This window comes from Cricetulus griseus, chromosome 10 (genome assembly GCF_003668045.3).
Source record: "Cricetulus griseus strain 17A/GY chromosome 10, alternate assembly CriGri-PICRH-1.0, whole genome shotgun sequence".
In the NCBI taxonomy this organism is placed as follows: domain Eukaryota; kingdom Metazoa; phylum Chordata; class Mammalia; order Rodentia; family Cricetidae; genus Cricetulus; species Cricetulus griseus.
The window spans coordinates 24,294,396-24,309,085 of NC_048603.1; the positions used below are offsets into that span (position 1 = coordinate 24,294,396).

Below are 14,690 nucleotides of genomic sequence, written 5' to 3' on the forward strand. Positions count from 1 at the left end.
TCATCTCCTGTATATGAAACATTTAGCTGATTGAATAGCAATGTTCCCTTCCTGTCTTCTTCAGTAGCAAGCACTCTGTACTCTTTGGGTCTTGGAGAATTTGAGATAATTCATATAAATAGATTCATGGGTGTTTACCATTGGGTGACATATACTTCAATATTCTCAAGATTTATCAAATGATTGCATTTTGTAAACTTTCTTTCCCTTTGCAGTTGATAATAGATGTTATTTTTTTCTGTTATCCCTTTGATGTACAGTTAGATTTTTTCTACATTTTGATCTTTGGGAATGGTGCTGCAAGGGACATGAGTGTACTATTTCATTATTTTCAATTCTATGTTTTTTTCAAGACAGGGTTTTTCTGTGTAGCGCTGACTTTCCTGGAACTTGCTCTATAGACCAGGCTGGCCTAGAACACATAGAGATCTGCCTGTCTCTGCATTCCAAGTGTTGGGATCATACCCAGTTTCCAATTCTATTATGTTTTTGAGAAATTTTGTTTATTTCTTTAGAGGAGATAATATTTTTAAATTCACATAGTGTACAATGTTTCATTTTTAAAAACATTATTACTGACAGTTATTCCCTTTATATTATTGGTAATAGCATCCTGACAGATACAATAGCTCATTGTGATTTTGGTTAACATCTTTGTGATACCTGGTGACATTGTGTTTTCTTTGTCTTATTGGTTATTTATATTTCTTTTTGGTACTACGGGGTTTTGAACCCAGGTCCTTATTTGTGCCAGGAAAAAGACTACTTCATGAGACAAGGGACTAGTTTCATTTCTTATTTAGAGAAATGCCTCTCTTAGTCATTAGCACACTTATTTCTTTCGGTATTTATTGTTATTTTTAATTAGCATGAAATAATGGGTTCCATTGTGGAATCCTCACACAGTATATGTTTTGTTTGTGTTTACCCATTATGTTTTCTAGTTCTCCTGACCCATCTCCACAGCCCCAAACTCCCTGAAAATTGTCTCTTTCTGATTTCATACTTTATACATACTTCTCTGTCTATATCTATATCTATATGTAGGTGTATATATTTATACATAGACTTATGGACACTTACATACATAACATGTAGTATGTGTGTCTGAGAGAAGCATTCAATATCTGTATTTCTGTGCTTAGTTTATTTCAATTGGCATAGTGGTCTCATGTTCCATTCAGGACATGGCGTAAGTTCACAGTTTATGCCTAAATAAATCATAACCATGCTTATATACCACATTTTCTTTCTTCATTCATCTTTTAAAGATTATTTATTTCACATGTATGGATGTTTTCTCTGCATATATGTATACTACATGTGTGCCAGGTGCCTGAGGAAGTCAGAAGAGGGCATAGAATGCCCTGGAACTGGAGTTACAGATGGCTGTGAGCTGCCATGTAAGTGCTGGGAATTGAACCCTGGCCCTCAGGTAGAACAGAGTGTTGTTAACATATGAGCCATCCTTCCAGCCTCTGCCTCTGTTCATCTTGATGGGCCTCTGTATTTTGATTATTTGGCATAGGTCAAGGATAACTTGAATGTTTCCATCTCTGCCGTGTGCTGATGTGAAGGCTTTCCTCACACTTTGGTGGTTTATGAAAATCACCAGGAATCAGTGAGAGTCCAGTATACACTTCCTCTTCTCAACTAAACTGCGTGCTTCCTTCTGTCTGATTCTAGGATCATGTCCACCCCATTTGCCCGGGTTTGCAAAGATGTGGCCAAACAGCTTGACGATCTGTGTCCTGTCAAAAGTCTATCAAAGGCAAATAAGTTCCAACCATTTGCGATACTGCAGACGACGTCTCATCCATGGTTTTGGAAATCTGAAGATATTCCAGTTGGATACTCCCTCAGGCAGATCTTAGAGCCAACTTTTCCATTCCCAGGTATTGTCAGTCAAGGGGCAGAGAATTACAAACACCAGCATTTTCAGTGGAGTAGCATCCCAGACCCATGAGCTGCTCAGACAGGAAGCTCCTGAGTCATCCGGCTTAAAGGCAAAGGACAAGGAAGGTCCTTTAGGTATCCCCTCATTTTCTGGAATCTTCCTTGCATTTGGTCAAAGAATATTTCCAAGAGCCTCTTTAGATGGAGGTATGGTACCCATGTTACAGAAAAAGCAATTGAGGTTCCTAAAACAACTTGTTCAAAGTTACACAGTTCAAACTGTGGAATATTCATTCAGACTGAGGTCACTCTGTCTGCAAGTCCCAGGCCTTTTTCTTTTTCAGGGAGCTGCCCTGGGGCTGGATTCTGTACTTGGAAAGATGAAACCAGGGGACTCATAGACACTGCACAAATGATGCATTTCTATTTTAAGGATTAAGACAATGCTTGCATTGGTTCTGCAATTTCCCCTCTGTGGTAATTGATATTTCACATATTAATTGATTATATTTATTATATGTAATTAGGAGCTAGCTCTTTGACTAAGGTTTAAATTAGGAGGGGAACTGGCCTCATATTTCCTATTCTCTAGAGCAGCTGTCCCATTTCTTTTTCAGAGCCTGAAGTGTCACCTCCCATGCCCTTCATATTCATTGGATACCAGAACCTGAAGGGTGGCCTGGATATCAATGACACTTTTGAAGGAAGTGTGTCAGCAGGGATTGGTGATTCCCGTGTATGTGCCATCGAGGTTCAGTGTACCAGCATCCCAGCTTCAAAACTGGAAATTCTTCAGAACAGGTGAAAGGATGGGTCAGCCAAGTTCTGGGATGTTTTCTCGTAGGCAAAGAGGCATTGAGAGGGTTTATGACAACTCACACTGTTCTCTTTAGTTTCTTACAAGTTATTTAAATAATGATTTATAATGCCCTAATAATGCTCATTAATACACAATCACCCATGACTGTCCTATTAATATGATGGGGACAGAAAATCAAGACAGACAAAGGTTCTGATCTGATGGAAACTTCTGTTCACTGTCCCGAGGATGGCCATGTAGGGAGGAAAGAATCGTAGAAGCATATGGTTTGATGTTGACTAAAATGTGAGGAAGACTGTAGTAACCACGTGAACACCGCAGCTCTTTGGGACTTAGTTGACATCTACCACAGCTCTTCTGATATACAATGTAGAAGTAGAAATGTATGTTTTATTGCAGCATTTAGGTGTGATATGAGCATATAAGTCAGCCCATCTTATATATGCATATGTATGCCATAAAATTATCACTCCATCTGGGAAACATTGTTTACACTTTTTCTTTATTACATTTATTTATATTCTCTCTCTCTCTCTCTCTCTCTCTCTCTCTCTCTCTCTGTGTGTGTGTGTGTGTGTGTGTGTGTGTGTGTGTGTGTTTGTGTGTGTGTGTGCACCCTCATGCTATGGCTGAAATATAGAAGTCAGAGGACAGCTTGCAGGAGTCAGATCTCTCCCTCTGCTGTGTGTGTCCTGGAATCAAACTCATGTCCACAACCACCTGTATGTGCTGATCCACCCTGCAGCTCAGTCACTGTCATTGTTACAGCAAGAGCTTTTACTGTCTGCTGCCTCAGCAGACTTCAGGCACATGAAGCACACAGTCAACTATAACCACACCAGGCTTTAACATGGCTCCCGGGGATCTGAGTTCCTGTCTTCAGACTTGCACGGCCACACTGTATAGACTGGGCCACACCAACCTCTTTGTTTTAAAATTTGGCTCACATTTTCTTTCTTTCTTTTTTCTTGTTTGTTTGGTTTTTGTTTGTTTGTTTGTTTTTCTTTCTCATGATTTGGTCGTTGTTTCCATTAAATTAGACATTTGGATCTTTACATTCTCACATTACACCTTCAGGAAACTGGTGGCTAAGGATTCATCATTTATGAGGCATTGCCTGGTTGGAAATAAGGACCTGTATGTGGTGACAGAGGCCTATGAAGTGACCAAGGATACAATGGTGAAAGACAGAAGCAGTGTCAACTTAAAAGGAAAATGGTTCTTAAGACTGATTGCCAAGGTATGGGATAAGGATGTGAAGAAAACAGGAGGGCAGCCAGTGCACCCTGGCTTCTCAAGGGCTTCGGGGTACCAGTTTCTGGGGCTCAGAGGGCGGGGTCATTATTTTTTTCTGTTTACAAATAGTATATGTTAATCCTTGATCTTAGATTGCCTAATTTTTCCTTTTTTGTTATTTAAATTAGAAACAAGCTTGTTTTACCTGTCAACCCCAGTTCCCTCTCACTTTCCTCTTCCCCTGCCCCCCACTGATGCCTCATCCCAACCCCTTTGTGCTCCCCAGGGAGGGTAAGGCTTCCCCTGGGGATCTTCAGAATCTGTCATATCATTTGGAGCAGGGCCTAGATCTGCTTTCTTTTATTAGATGTCATTTGTGTTGATTCTTTGGGAATTTTACACCATGTACCCCAATCTCACTCATTTTCCAGATCCTCCAGATCCACACTCCATCCTTGTAGCATACCCCTAGAGGGGATTTACAAGAAATATAAAATAAAAATGAAAATTTACAAAAGCAAAAATAAGTATATAAATTAAACTAACAATTCAAAAATTGAAACAAATAATACAAATTAAAATAAAAAATAGAAATCACAAAAGAATGTTAATTAAAGAAAGAAAATCCCAAAGCCATTAAAAAAGCAAACAAATTAAACAAAACAATAACAAAACACTTGGCCTCTCCATCTTCTCAGCTTCTCTATCACCTTTGCAATCATCTTAGTGGCACTGGGAGCCTCTGTGTATCCTGAGGTATACTCCTTTATCCAAACAGCTTTATTTGCAAATGTTCATTGTTACTGGTCAGGTTCAAGGCCTCTGACTTCTGGTAACACAATCATTACCGGACCCTCACTGAAGTTCCTCTCAGATATCCTGCTGTTACCCAGAGTCTTGGTGATCCTGGGGCTATTGTTCCACAGCACCAATCCTTTCATGCAATCTAGCAGGTCATAGGTGGGATAGATATTCAGGTAGGTCAACTCAAAGCCTGGATGCTGGCTGATCTGGTCAGTCCAGGCTGTTGGTACCACCCTCTCCTGTGAGGGGCTAAGTCATCTCCCCCATGCTTTTGATAAGGGGTGTGGTCAGCTTTCTCAATAAAAGAGGGTAGCTATCCTCTGAGGGGCCAGACCAGCAGGGGGCAGGGTCAGTTCTCTGGTAAGGAGGCTGGCTCTCCCTGAGTCAGTTAAGGCCAAGGCCAACTGGTTAGTTCAGTTGTTTAGATTGCACTCTAAAGTCCTCATTTATTATATTGATTACATAGGATTAGAAAGTATTGATTAATTCCACAATAGACATAATTGTTTGCTTCCGTGTTTTGTTTTGAGTGAAGGATAGATGCTGTAGTCACAGAAATGTGAGGATCTTGTATTATTTGAACACTGAGTTTTGTGGCTGGAAAAACATTGAAACGCCTTCCTTAAACTGCAACTGTTAGTCTACATTCTATGATCACTGGATAACAAATACTTTTTTGAGATAAGGTGTCACTTATCCCAGCCTGTCTTCATACTGGCTATGGAGCTGAGGCTGACGGTGAACTCCTGTCCTCTTGTTTCTGCTTTCCAAGTGCTGAGGGAATACAGGTGTATCCACCATGTCTAGCTTTATAAAATGTTTGAAGGGGCAAAATTTAAATACCTTTCTGCACGTGTGATTTACACAGTCTACTGATCACAACAAAGCATTTTTTAAACATTAACATAAAATTCATCATTAGCTTCAATATAGAATATTATCTCTCCCCTTCCTTTGTATTTTAATTCTGTATTCCTGAAGTATTTTAGTTAAGCTTATTTTTGATCATTGGATAGATGTATGTAATGCATTCTGATTTCTGTCGCCCTGGGCTCTCTTACCTTCCTCCACACTCATCAGTCCACTTCCGACTTTCAAGTCCCTTTCCCCCATTCAAGGCTTTTTTGTTTTGTTGTATGACCCACTGAGTTTGAGAACTCTGTGTGACCATGGCTATACAACTACCCACTGGAACACGATAACTCCTATAACTCCAGCCCCTGTTGCCTAAGGACCACAGTAGAATCATGGAAGCCTTCAACAGAGTTCTGAGTATCTGCAGTGAGTCCCTGCTAACTCTGTGGAAAGTTTGTTCATGAGTTCAGAAATTGCATTCAGCTCTAGGTGGCCTAGGACCACTTCTGACACCCCAGCTGCACATCAACACTGAGCACCATTCAGGTGGCCCAAAAACTGACAGCTGGGGTGATAGTGAGTGAAAAAGATGTCAACTCAACAAGAAAATGTCAATATGTAAGTGTGGTCAAATATATTATAAGTATATATGAAATTCTCAAACATTAAACAATATTTGAAAAAAGGTAAATTGTACATAAAAAGGAAAAGAACTTAAATCCAAGGGGATTCCAGTTTAGAATTTTATCTCCTCCAAAATGTGAACCAAATGCAAGTTAAAGATGTCTTTAGTATCAAGATTTTTAGTCATGTAGCTCTCAGCTCCCCAGTAGATAATGAGTAACAGGAAAGGAAAGACAAAAGAAGTCACACTGCCCAATAGAGACAAGAGTGTAATGACGAAATTCAATGTCACCCAACAGCTGACAGAGAGTAAGCACCTACACAGAAACCCAGGTGTGAATATGGGTGGAGCTGTCAGCACTGAGGTCGGAGTAGGAGAATGAGACCCTCAAAGCAGAAGGTGACAGTAAATTGTTTGGAAAATGAGGACATTGGAATAGGCCTGTTTGTATTGCTCAGTGGTAGACACCAGCCTGGCATTAATGGAGCTCTGGTTTCAGTTTCCAGGCCTCTCCAGGCACACCTCCCAAATCTCATTTCAGCCAAAGATTGTCCTACAAAGGGGAGAAGCAATAACTGAACATGGGGACCAGGAGAAGGGGAAGTGAGAGACTGCTGGTGTTTTCTCCTGAGCTTTGTAGATTTATTTGCCTTTTCCGTTACAGGCATATTTTGTATTGATAAAAGTAAACAATTTTTATGAGACAAGAGCTATAAACTTCTATAATTTTTTCCAGATAAAAGCCTATGGACGGAAGCAAACGAATAAAGTGCGTTCAGTGCCTATCCCAAAGGGTACAGTGGTTGCCTACAAGAAGGAGAAACTGGTCATTGAGAATGACACTTGTGGTGAGCAGATGTGGGGGCCAAGTTGGTGTGGGGTGTCCAATGACCTGAACCTCCTGTTCTCTCCTGACTGTAGACCTGGAAGAGCATTCCCAGTGTCCCAGGCAAATGTCTCACTATCCTTAGTCACCTCTAAGCCTGGCCAAGCCCAAATACTGCTATCTGTAGATGTGGAGATAGCCTCCTGTGTGGGAAGGGATCCAACCCAGGGTGCTCAAATGGAGGTGTTTTTGGCTAGATGAAGCCCTGGCCCAACCCTAGCCATCTCTAGTCATCCATCTGTAGTCAGTCAAGGTCCTGCCACTCTCAGAAGATTAGCAGGGAGACAAGAGGCCCTCCAGGTGATTCTTAAACCAACATTAAATCTCCATAAATAATGGAAACAGAACACAAATGAAACTGTCGACAGAATGCCTGGACAACACAGCACAGGGTTTTCTCCATGACTGTTAGCTTGAATTGTATCATCCCCACCATACACACACTAGACACTAACCTGTGTGGCCTGTGAACCAGGTCCTTTCACAGGTGCCCTGAAACTTGCTTTTTATTTTATTGAATTATGTTTGTTTGTTCACTGTGTGTGTGCATGCCAACAGCACATGCAGAGGTCAGAAGACCACTCTGGGAGTCAGTTATCTCCTTCCAACATGTGTTACCTCAGGGCGGAGCTCAAGGCCTCAGATCTGGCATCAGGCACCTTTACCAGCCAATCCCTCCCACCAGCCTGAAACCCGAATTTCTAATAGGCGTCTAGGTGACCATCAAGCCCTCTGACATCCCAGAATTCCCCATGAGGGCAGGGGAGCCAGATCAACAGTTAAGAGACACTGCTGCTCTTGCAAAGGACCACCCACGTGGCAGCACCATCTTCTGGCCTTCTTGGGGCATTGCAAGGACACAGTACACTTAATGCAGACAAAACACAACTACTCATAACTCAGGATTCAACAAATGAATACTCCATGAGGTAAAGCAGACTAGCTTCCTCCTGCCCTGTCACAGAGGCTCCTTGTCAATCTTTAGCTACCTGCTATCCCCTCTTTATCCACACTCAATCTGGCAATCTTGCATTGTTCTGCATTGTATCCATAGTGAACTGCTGAGGCCTGAGACTTCCTAACAACAGAGTTTAAGCATTTGACATAGGAAGTGAGCCCGGGGAGGAAAATGACAACATTTAAGTGTGAACCAACAAAGTTAAACAAAGAGCAAACTTCAGAGTGTGTCTGCAAGTCTCATTCTGAGCACTAGGGGGCGAACAGGCCATCTTGTCTACACAATCAGGCACAGCAGGAAAGGGACCCAACTGGTACAATGGGCTGACAGGCAAGCACGAATTTAGTCCTCATTACAGACTGGAAAGGACTGACATCATCCCTGGGGTTAGTCCTGAGAGTCTGGAAATGGGGCATGGGGACTACTCTAGCAGGTGTAACTGTGTCTTTTCTAACGGAGTGTCTTTTCTGTTCAGTCATTCTCCTTTCTGCTAAGGCTACGAAGGAAACCTTTCAAGGGATGTACTGTATGCAACATAGGTTTCCACGCCGTTGCCAATCCTGTCATCCCAGGCCATATGCTTTAGAATCTAAGATAAGTATGTTTCTGTTGAACTTTGTCTCCATGGGGATGAATTTATCCTAGGGAATTTCTTGGGAAAGCAGAATTCCCAGGTGAAAATTGAGGGTGGATGGAGGGGTTGGGTAGGACAGGGGTAGAGGTAGGGGTGGAGAGCATGAGTCTTGGTGAGTGAACTCTTCTATTTCTCTCTCCAGCACTATATTCTGGAGGACAGCTAGGTGAGTGAATGCTTCTGGGGACATGAAAGTCAAACCTGCTCCTTTATGCTGACAACCAAATAACAAAAACCGACCTGACTGTCCTGGCCCAAGGTCTTGAGGTCTGGTCTTCTGCACTAAGGTGGGAGTGGAGGATAGAGAAATGTCAGGGGTACAGTATAAGGTCAAATACTAATTCGTGGATTGGTAATGTGTTTTCTCTTTTTAGCTGTGCGTTAAAGGACATTTCTCCAATTGGCGAGTGTGTGTCTGGTGGGGTAGCTATGGAGATCTGGGTCATGTTAGTGTGTTCAGCCCTAGCTCTGGCTATGTTTCCTCTGGGATAGGAAAGGGCATGTAAGACTGGTTTGGAGAAAGCATACTCTCCAGTGTGTGTGTCTTCTTTTCTAGGAAGGATAAAGCAACCCTCACAAAATGGTGAGTATTTCTTTTAACCTGGACTTCAAGCAGGAAACCTCAGGCTTGGAACTCATATGAGAACTTTCGTTGGAACTCAGAACCGAGGTCCCTTTCCCATTTTTAGTTAGTTCAGCTCACACAAGCACAACCGTGTGCACTCATGTTCACTGGGATTTACCAGGAAGCAGGCCACACTCCAGCATGGACAATGTGAAATAATCAGATGAGAATGCCCATGTCTTTGGAGCTTCCTCTATGGTGACCTCTCACATTCACAGGTCACCCAGACGACACTTGGCAGAACCAGGGTTTCCCAAAAGCATGGTGCTGGCCTAATTCTCCATAGACAGTGGAGATTCTTACTCATAAGGGAGCTCTTATGTGCCATGTGTTTGACAAACACAAAGTCCTTGAGCCCTCATCATGTCCCCATTTGTCATGTGGTGTCATCTCTGAGGTCCAACAGGACATTTCCTTATGACATCCCAGAATGAACACTTGGTCACTTTTCTCCCACTTGTGTTAACCAGTTTTCAGGGTTTCCATCTAAACTCCCAGTGCTGTGTCCCCTCCTTCCAGAGTGCTGAAGCTGCCTGCTGTCTAGTTCTGTCTAGCTTCATGGTAGTTGCCTCACTGGGCCCAGGCAGGCTATCAATGGAGATGCTTGTAGCCACTGGAAATGGTACTGAAGGGAAGGTCTTACCTTTAATTTAATTGCAGAATTATTCTCACTTCTGATGGGTGTTTCTGTCTGTGAGCAGATTTCCAGCATCTACAAAATGAGATTTCTGAGAAAACATGGAAACTGGCCAGACTTTCAAAGGACGTTCAAGAGGTTGTGTTCTCCAGCCTCCTGCCCATGCTCAGAGACAGGGAGATTCTGTATGACCTGATGATCATGGTGAGATTTCCATAGCTGCCTAGAGATGATCAAACCTGTCAGGGACAGTTTGGGTGATGGGGGTGCAAGGATACATGAGGGAGGAGGGATGCACATGGTACCCAGAAAACTGAGAAGGATGTCAAAGAATGGGGATAAGGCCTCCTTGTACAATGATGAGAGCGGGAGAGTGTGAACCCTGAATTCTGCTCAGGGTCCCCTTAGGGGATGAAGAACCTATATTACACACCTTGAGTAACTCCTCGGGATATAGGCCCATGACACAGTAATGGTTTTGAGCCAGAAATGTGAGGCTGAAGCTATTTATAGGAGGGTTAAAAGTTCCAAGCCTTCCTGGGCTACATAGAAAGTTCAGAGTTGGCATGGGCAACAGCATGAGACCCTGTGACACAAAAGAGAAAAGTGGAGGGAAAAGGGAGCCTGTCTGTGGCTTCACAGTACTGCACTGGTCCAGCATATTAAAGCTGAGTGGAACTCAGCAATGGGAATGATGCTAACAGAACTCCTCTTTCCTCTAGCTGGAAATGGGCGAGTTGGGGCACATGGACGGCCCAGGTGGTGTGATATTAGATGAGCTACGAAAGGACCCATGGACTGGCCTAAAGGACCTCGTTCTTTATCTTCTTCATGCCCTTTTGGGTAAGATCTGGGGAAAGCATGTGAGAGTCCCGGTGCTGGCTCTCAGAAGGCTGCTTTAGATGCTACCTCCCAAGAGCTCTGGAGTTCTCATGATCATTCTCAATCTCCTTTCTCTCTAAGGTCAGCATGGCTAGAATGAAAACACTCCATGTACCACCAATACAATCTGTGGTGTAGAGAGTGAGCAGTCACCAAGCTTCTAACACAGCATTGGTGGAAGACGGTTCCTTCCTCAGCCCTTCGTTTTTCAGGCTCTGGGTTCAGTCGGATAGGAGTTCGCAGCCCAACTCCTTGGCAGACAATATTCTAGGGCAGTGAGCTTGACCTTCAAGTCTAATGGGTCACATTCCTCTGTCCCAGTGTTCTCTTCTCATTGGCTTCCTAGTTCATGGAGAGAGGCAAATATTTAGTGCATCAGTCTGTTTCCTCACGTTGTCTCTCCCCCAGTGCTGAGTGATACCCAACTCAATCTGCTGGCCCAGTCTGTGGAGAAGAGGTTTCTCCTCAAGCAAAAAGAACTGGTAAGAAACCCACATGGGGCTGGCATCCAGGGAAGGAGAGATGAAAGCAGGAAGTGGAAGAACATTCTACAAGAAAGTTTCCACAAGGAGATGAGCCAGGAACCCCCTGGTTGCCTTTGTGTCTGAGGAGCAGGCAGGTTGGGCTTGAACCTGTCATGAGCATCTCTGTGTTTATGGTGGCCTCAGAAGCAATGCCTGCTCGGACTAAATTAACACTCAGGAAGGCATCTCCATGGGAACAAAGGGGATAAAAGTCAGTTACACCCTACTGTGTTTACTGTTACCATTTGCAAACTGTCTTTTCTCTCCCCATATGATGATCTATAAATACAAATGTGTGCCTGCCATACACATACATGTGTACACACACACATACACACACACACACACACACACACACACACACACACACACACACACACACAAGGCTCCTGTGGAGCACAGAAGTTATTGTTCCTCTGTTGTAGCTGGGAACCAATGCTTGGTGACTTTAGGCCTTCCTTAGTTCATTGCCCTGTGTGAGTCCTGCTGCTCTGACAGAATGCTTCTCACTCTGGTGTCTCAGTCTGGTCTGCCCAACATGAGAGTTTTTCTTGTAGGTAAAGAGCATCCTGCAGCAGAACTTCAAGTATCCCTGGAACATCCCCTTCACTCTCCAGCCTGAGCTCTTGGCCCCACTCCAGGGGGAGGGCCTGGCCATTACTTATGAACTGCTGAAGGAGTGTGGGCTGAAGATGGAGCTGAATAATCCCAGGTCAACTTGGGATCTGGAAGCCAAGATGCCCACGGCTGCCCTTTATGGGAGCCTGTCATGTCTGCAGCAACTTGTAGAGCCTAAATCTTCCTCAGAGCCTGGCCCCAGCCCAGCTGGTGCTGAGTCCTGGATACATTTGAGACATGGCACCATGACATACACAAGATAGGAGATTCCTGTGTGTGTTCTAGGTGGGGTCAACGAGGATGCTAACTAAGGGTTCTTCTTTTGAATTTACTACTCATTCACAATTATATAAATAACACAATTTGATCACATTCCCTTCCCCCCTTGTCCTTTTAATCCACCTCCTCCAAGCCCCTTACACTAACTTCTCACCCAACTTTTTTTATGCCCTACTGCACTTATTAGGGTTGTTTGCAGGACTGTGGGATTATTAACCTGAGTAAGCCTCACTTCCCAGAGGCTACACTGCTGAGGAATGGCCTCCTCTCCCCAGCACACTAACAGCCTACAGTGTCTTAAGGTGGGGTGGGGCCTTATAGTCCCCTCCTCTGTCCATGGTGGAATGTGGGTGTCCCTGGGCTCTCTTGGTCTTGATCAGGTAGCCAATATTTCTGTCATTTTATGGGTATAATAGCCAATCCATATCCTTGCCATGACCACAATTAAGTTTACTGGTGTCTGTCACAACTCCTGAAATAGTGGGTTAAGAAGTTGAAAATATATTCATCCATATAAAATAAAATAAATGCCACTTTTACTTAATTGTGTGCACTTTGATTTGTTTGGGTGAGAGGTGCTGGTGTCAGTAACTTTGAATTGAGTCAGAAAGAAATTGGGGATATTTTCATGTAGGTAGTTAATTGTACAATTACATATCACTTTTTCCAGGCATCCTCATCTTTTTATCCTCCTCAACCTCCTGTATTCATCTCCTGTCCTGTTTCTAATTAGACATCCCCCATTTCCTCCATTTCACCTGTCGGGATCTCTTGTTCCTTGCTGTTTCTCTCTCTATTGCCTCCTAATGCTCACCAGTCCGTGGTTACCTGATGCTGTCTCAGTTGGGGATGGCCAAGATCAGATTGGTCTGTGACCATTTCAGGGAGAAATTCTCTTGAGTGATGATTGATCTGGAAGGACCCGGCCCACTGTGGGCGGCACCGTCTGTAAGCAGGTGGACCTGGAGTTTACAACAAATGTAGCTGAGCATTTGGGAGTGAGCAAACCAGTTGGCAGTGTTTCTCTATTGTTCTTGCATCCAAGTTATTTCCCTGAGTGTCTTCTTGAGTTCCCTCAAAGGTAGACTGTGATCTGGGAGTGTCAGAAGAAATCAATCCTTTCTTCTTTAATTTGCTTGTGGTCATGGTGATTATTACAACAACAGAAAGCAAGCTAGCATACTTCGATTACCTCCAATACCCAGAAGCCTGCAACAGTAGAGACGTTTTAAAGCAATGAATAATTAAATTTCTGTGAGAATTTCATATTTGAGTTCTTTATTTGTATCTTCCTTACCCATCTCCCTGCTGGAAATCCCCCGGGTTCATCATTCCCTGTAAAATTCACAAACTCTTCTTTAACTGTTGTTGTAAACATGTACACATGTTCATACATGAATACATTTACATGTTGTTTGTATGTGTACATGCACAGGCCTGACCACTTGGGGTTGGATAACCTATCAGGAGTTTCTCCCTGTAGAAGACTGATTCATCTCTCAGCAGCCATTAATTGCCATAATTTTCCATGTATGTTTAGGGCCTTGTGAGACTTTCCCAATCCATATCACAAAGCTAACTTGTGTCGTCAGTGTGTAGGTCTTGAGATTTCTTGAGGACAGCTTCGCTCTCATATCTTGAAGAGTCAATCTCACAGCAGCTACCTTCATCCTCTGGGTCTTATCATAAGTCCATTCCCTCTTCTGCAACGTTCCGTGAGCCTCATGTTTGGTGCTAATTTTATAGATATGTCAACTGTGGGTGGGTATCCCATGGTCAGTTGTTGTTTTCATTTTGACCAGTTGCAGATTTCTGTAATGGTTTCTGTCTTAGTCACTATTGTATTGCTGTGAAGAGACACCATGATGAAGGCATTTTTTTTAATAAAAGAGAACATTTAATGGGGGCTGGCTTACAGTTTCAGAGGATTAGTCTATTATCATCTTGGCAGGAAGCATGACAGGCATGGAGCCAGAGAAATAGCTGATAGTTGGGCTGGAGTAATGGTTCAGCCATTAAAGGCTAGACTCACAAACAAAAATATAAGAGAAATGGCTGAAAGTTTTGCATCCCTGCTCACCGGTAGTGGGCAAAGGAAGAGAGAGCAATACTGGGCATGGTATAGACTTTTGGATCTTCAAAGCCCAACCCCAGCTACACAGGTCTTCCAAAATGATACACCAACCCAAAACATGGACACAGTCCTAATCCTTTCCAGTTTATCCACTGAGGACTAAGCATACAAACCTATGAGCCCATGTCAGTGGTTCTCATTCAGAACACCACACTGTGTTCTGGGAAAAAATAGATTGAGAAGGGATCAGAGCTCCAATCAACTGTGAGAGGAAGGATAATTCTCTTGAATGTGGTTAGAAATCAAGCTGGCTTAGGAGAGAGGCAGCAGTAGGTGT

General features: G+C 43.2%; 1 protein-coding gene across 1 annotated transcript; it reads left to right on the top strand.

Moving 5' to 3' along the window:
- The first annotated feature begins 1,187 nt into the window (after positions 1-1,187).
- LOC113837461 (gasdermin-C2-like) lies at positions 1,188-12,327 on the top strand. Its single transcript, XM_035449669.1, has 10 exons — positions 1,188-1,192; positions 1,687-1,760; positions 2,514-2,697; positions 3,794-3,956; positions 6,973-7,084; positions 9,271-9,297; positions 10,041-10,180; positions 10,699-10,819; positions 11,267-11,340; positions 11,940-12,327. Exons 1-10 carry the CDS (start codon positions 1,188-1,190, stop codon positions 12,261-12,263), a joined length of 1,224 nt encoding a protein of 407 aa, XP_035305560.1. The 3' UTR covers positions 12,264-12,327.
- Positions 12,328-14,690: the final 2,363 nt, after the last annotated feature.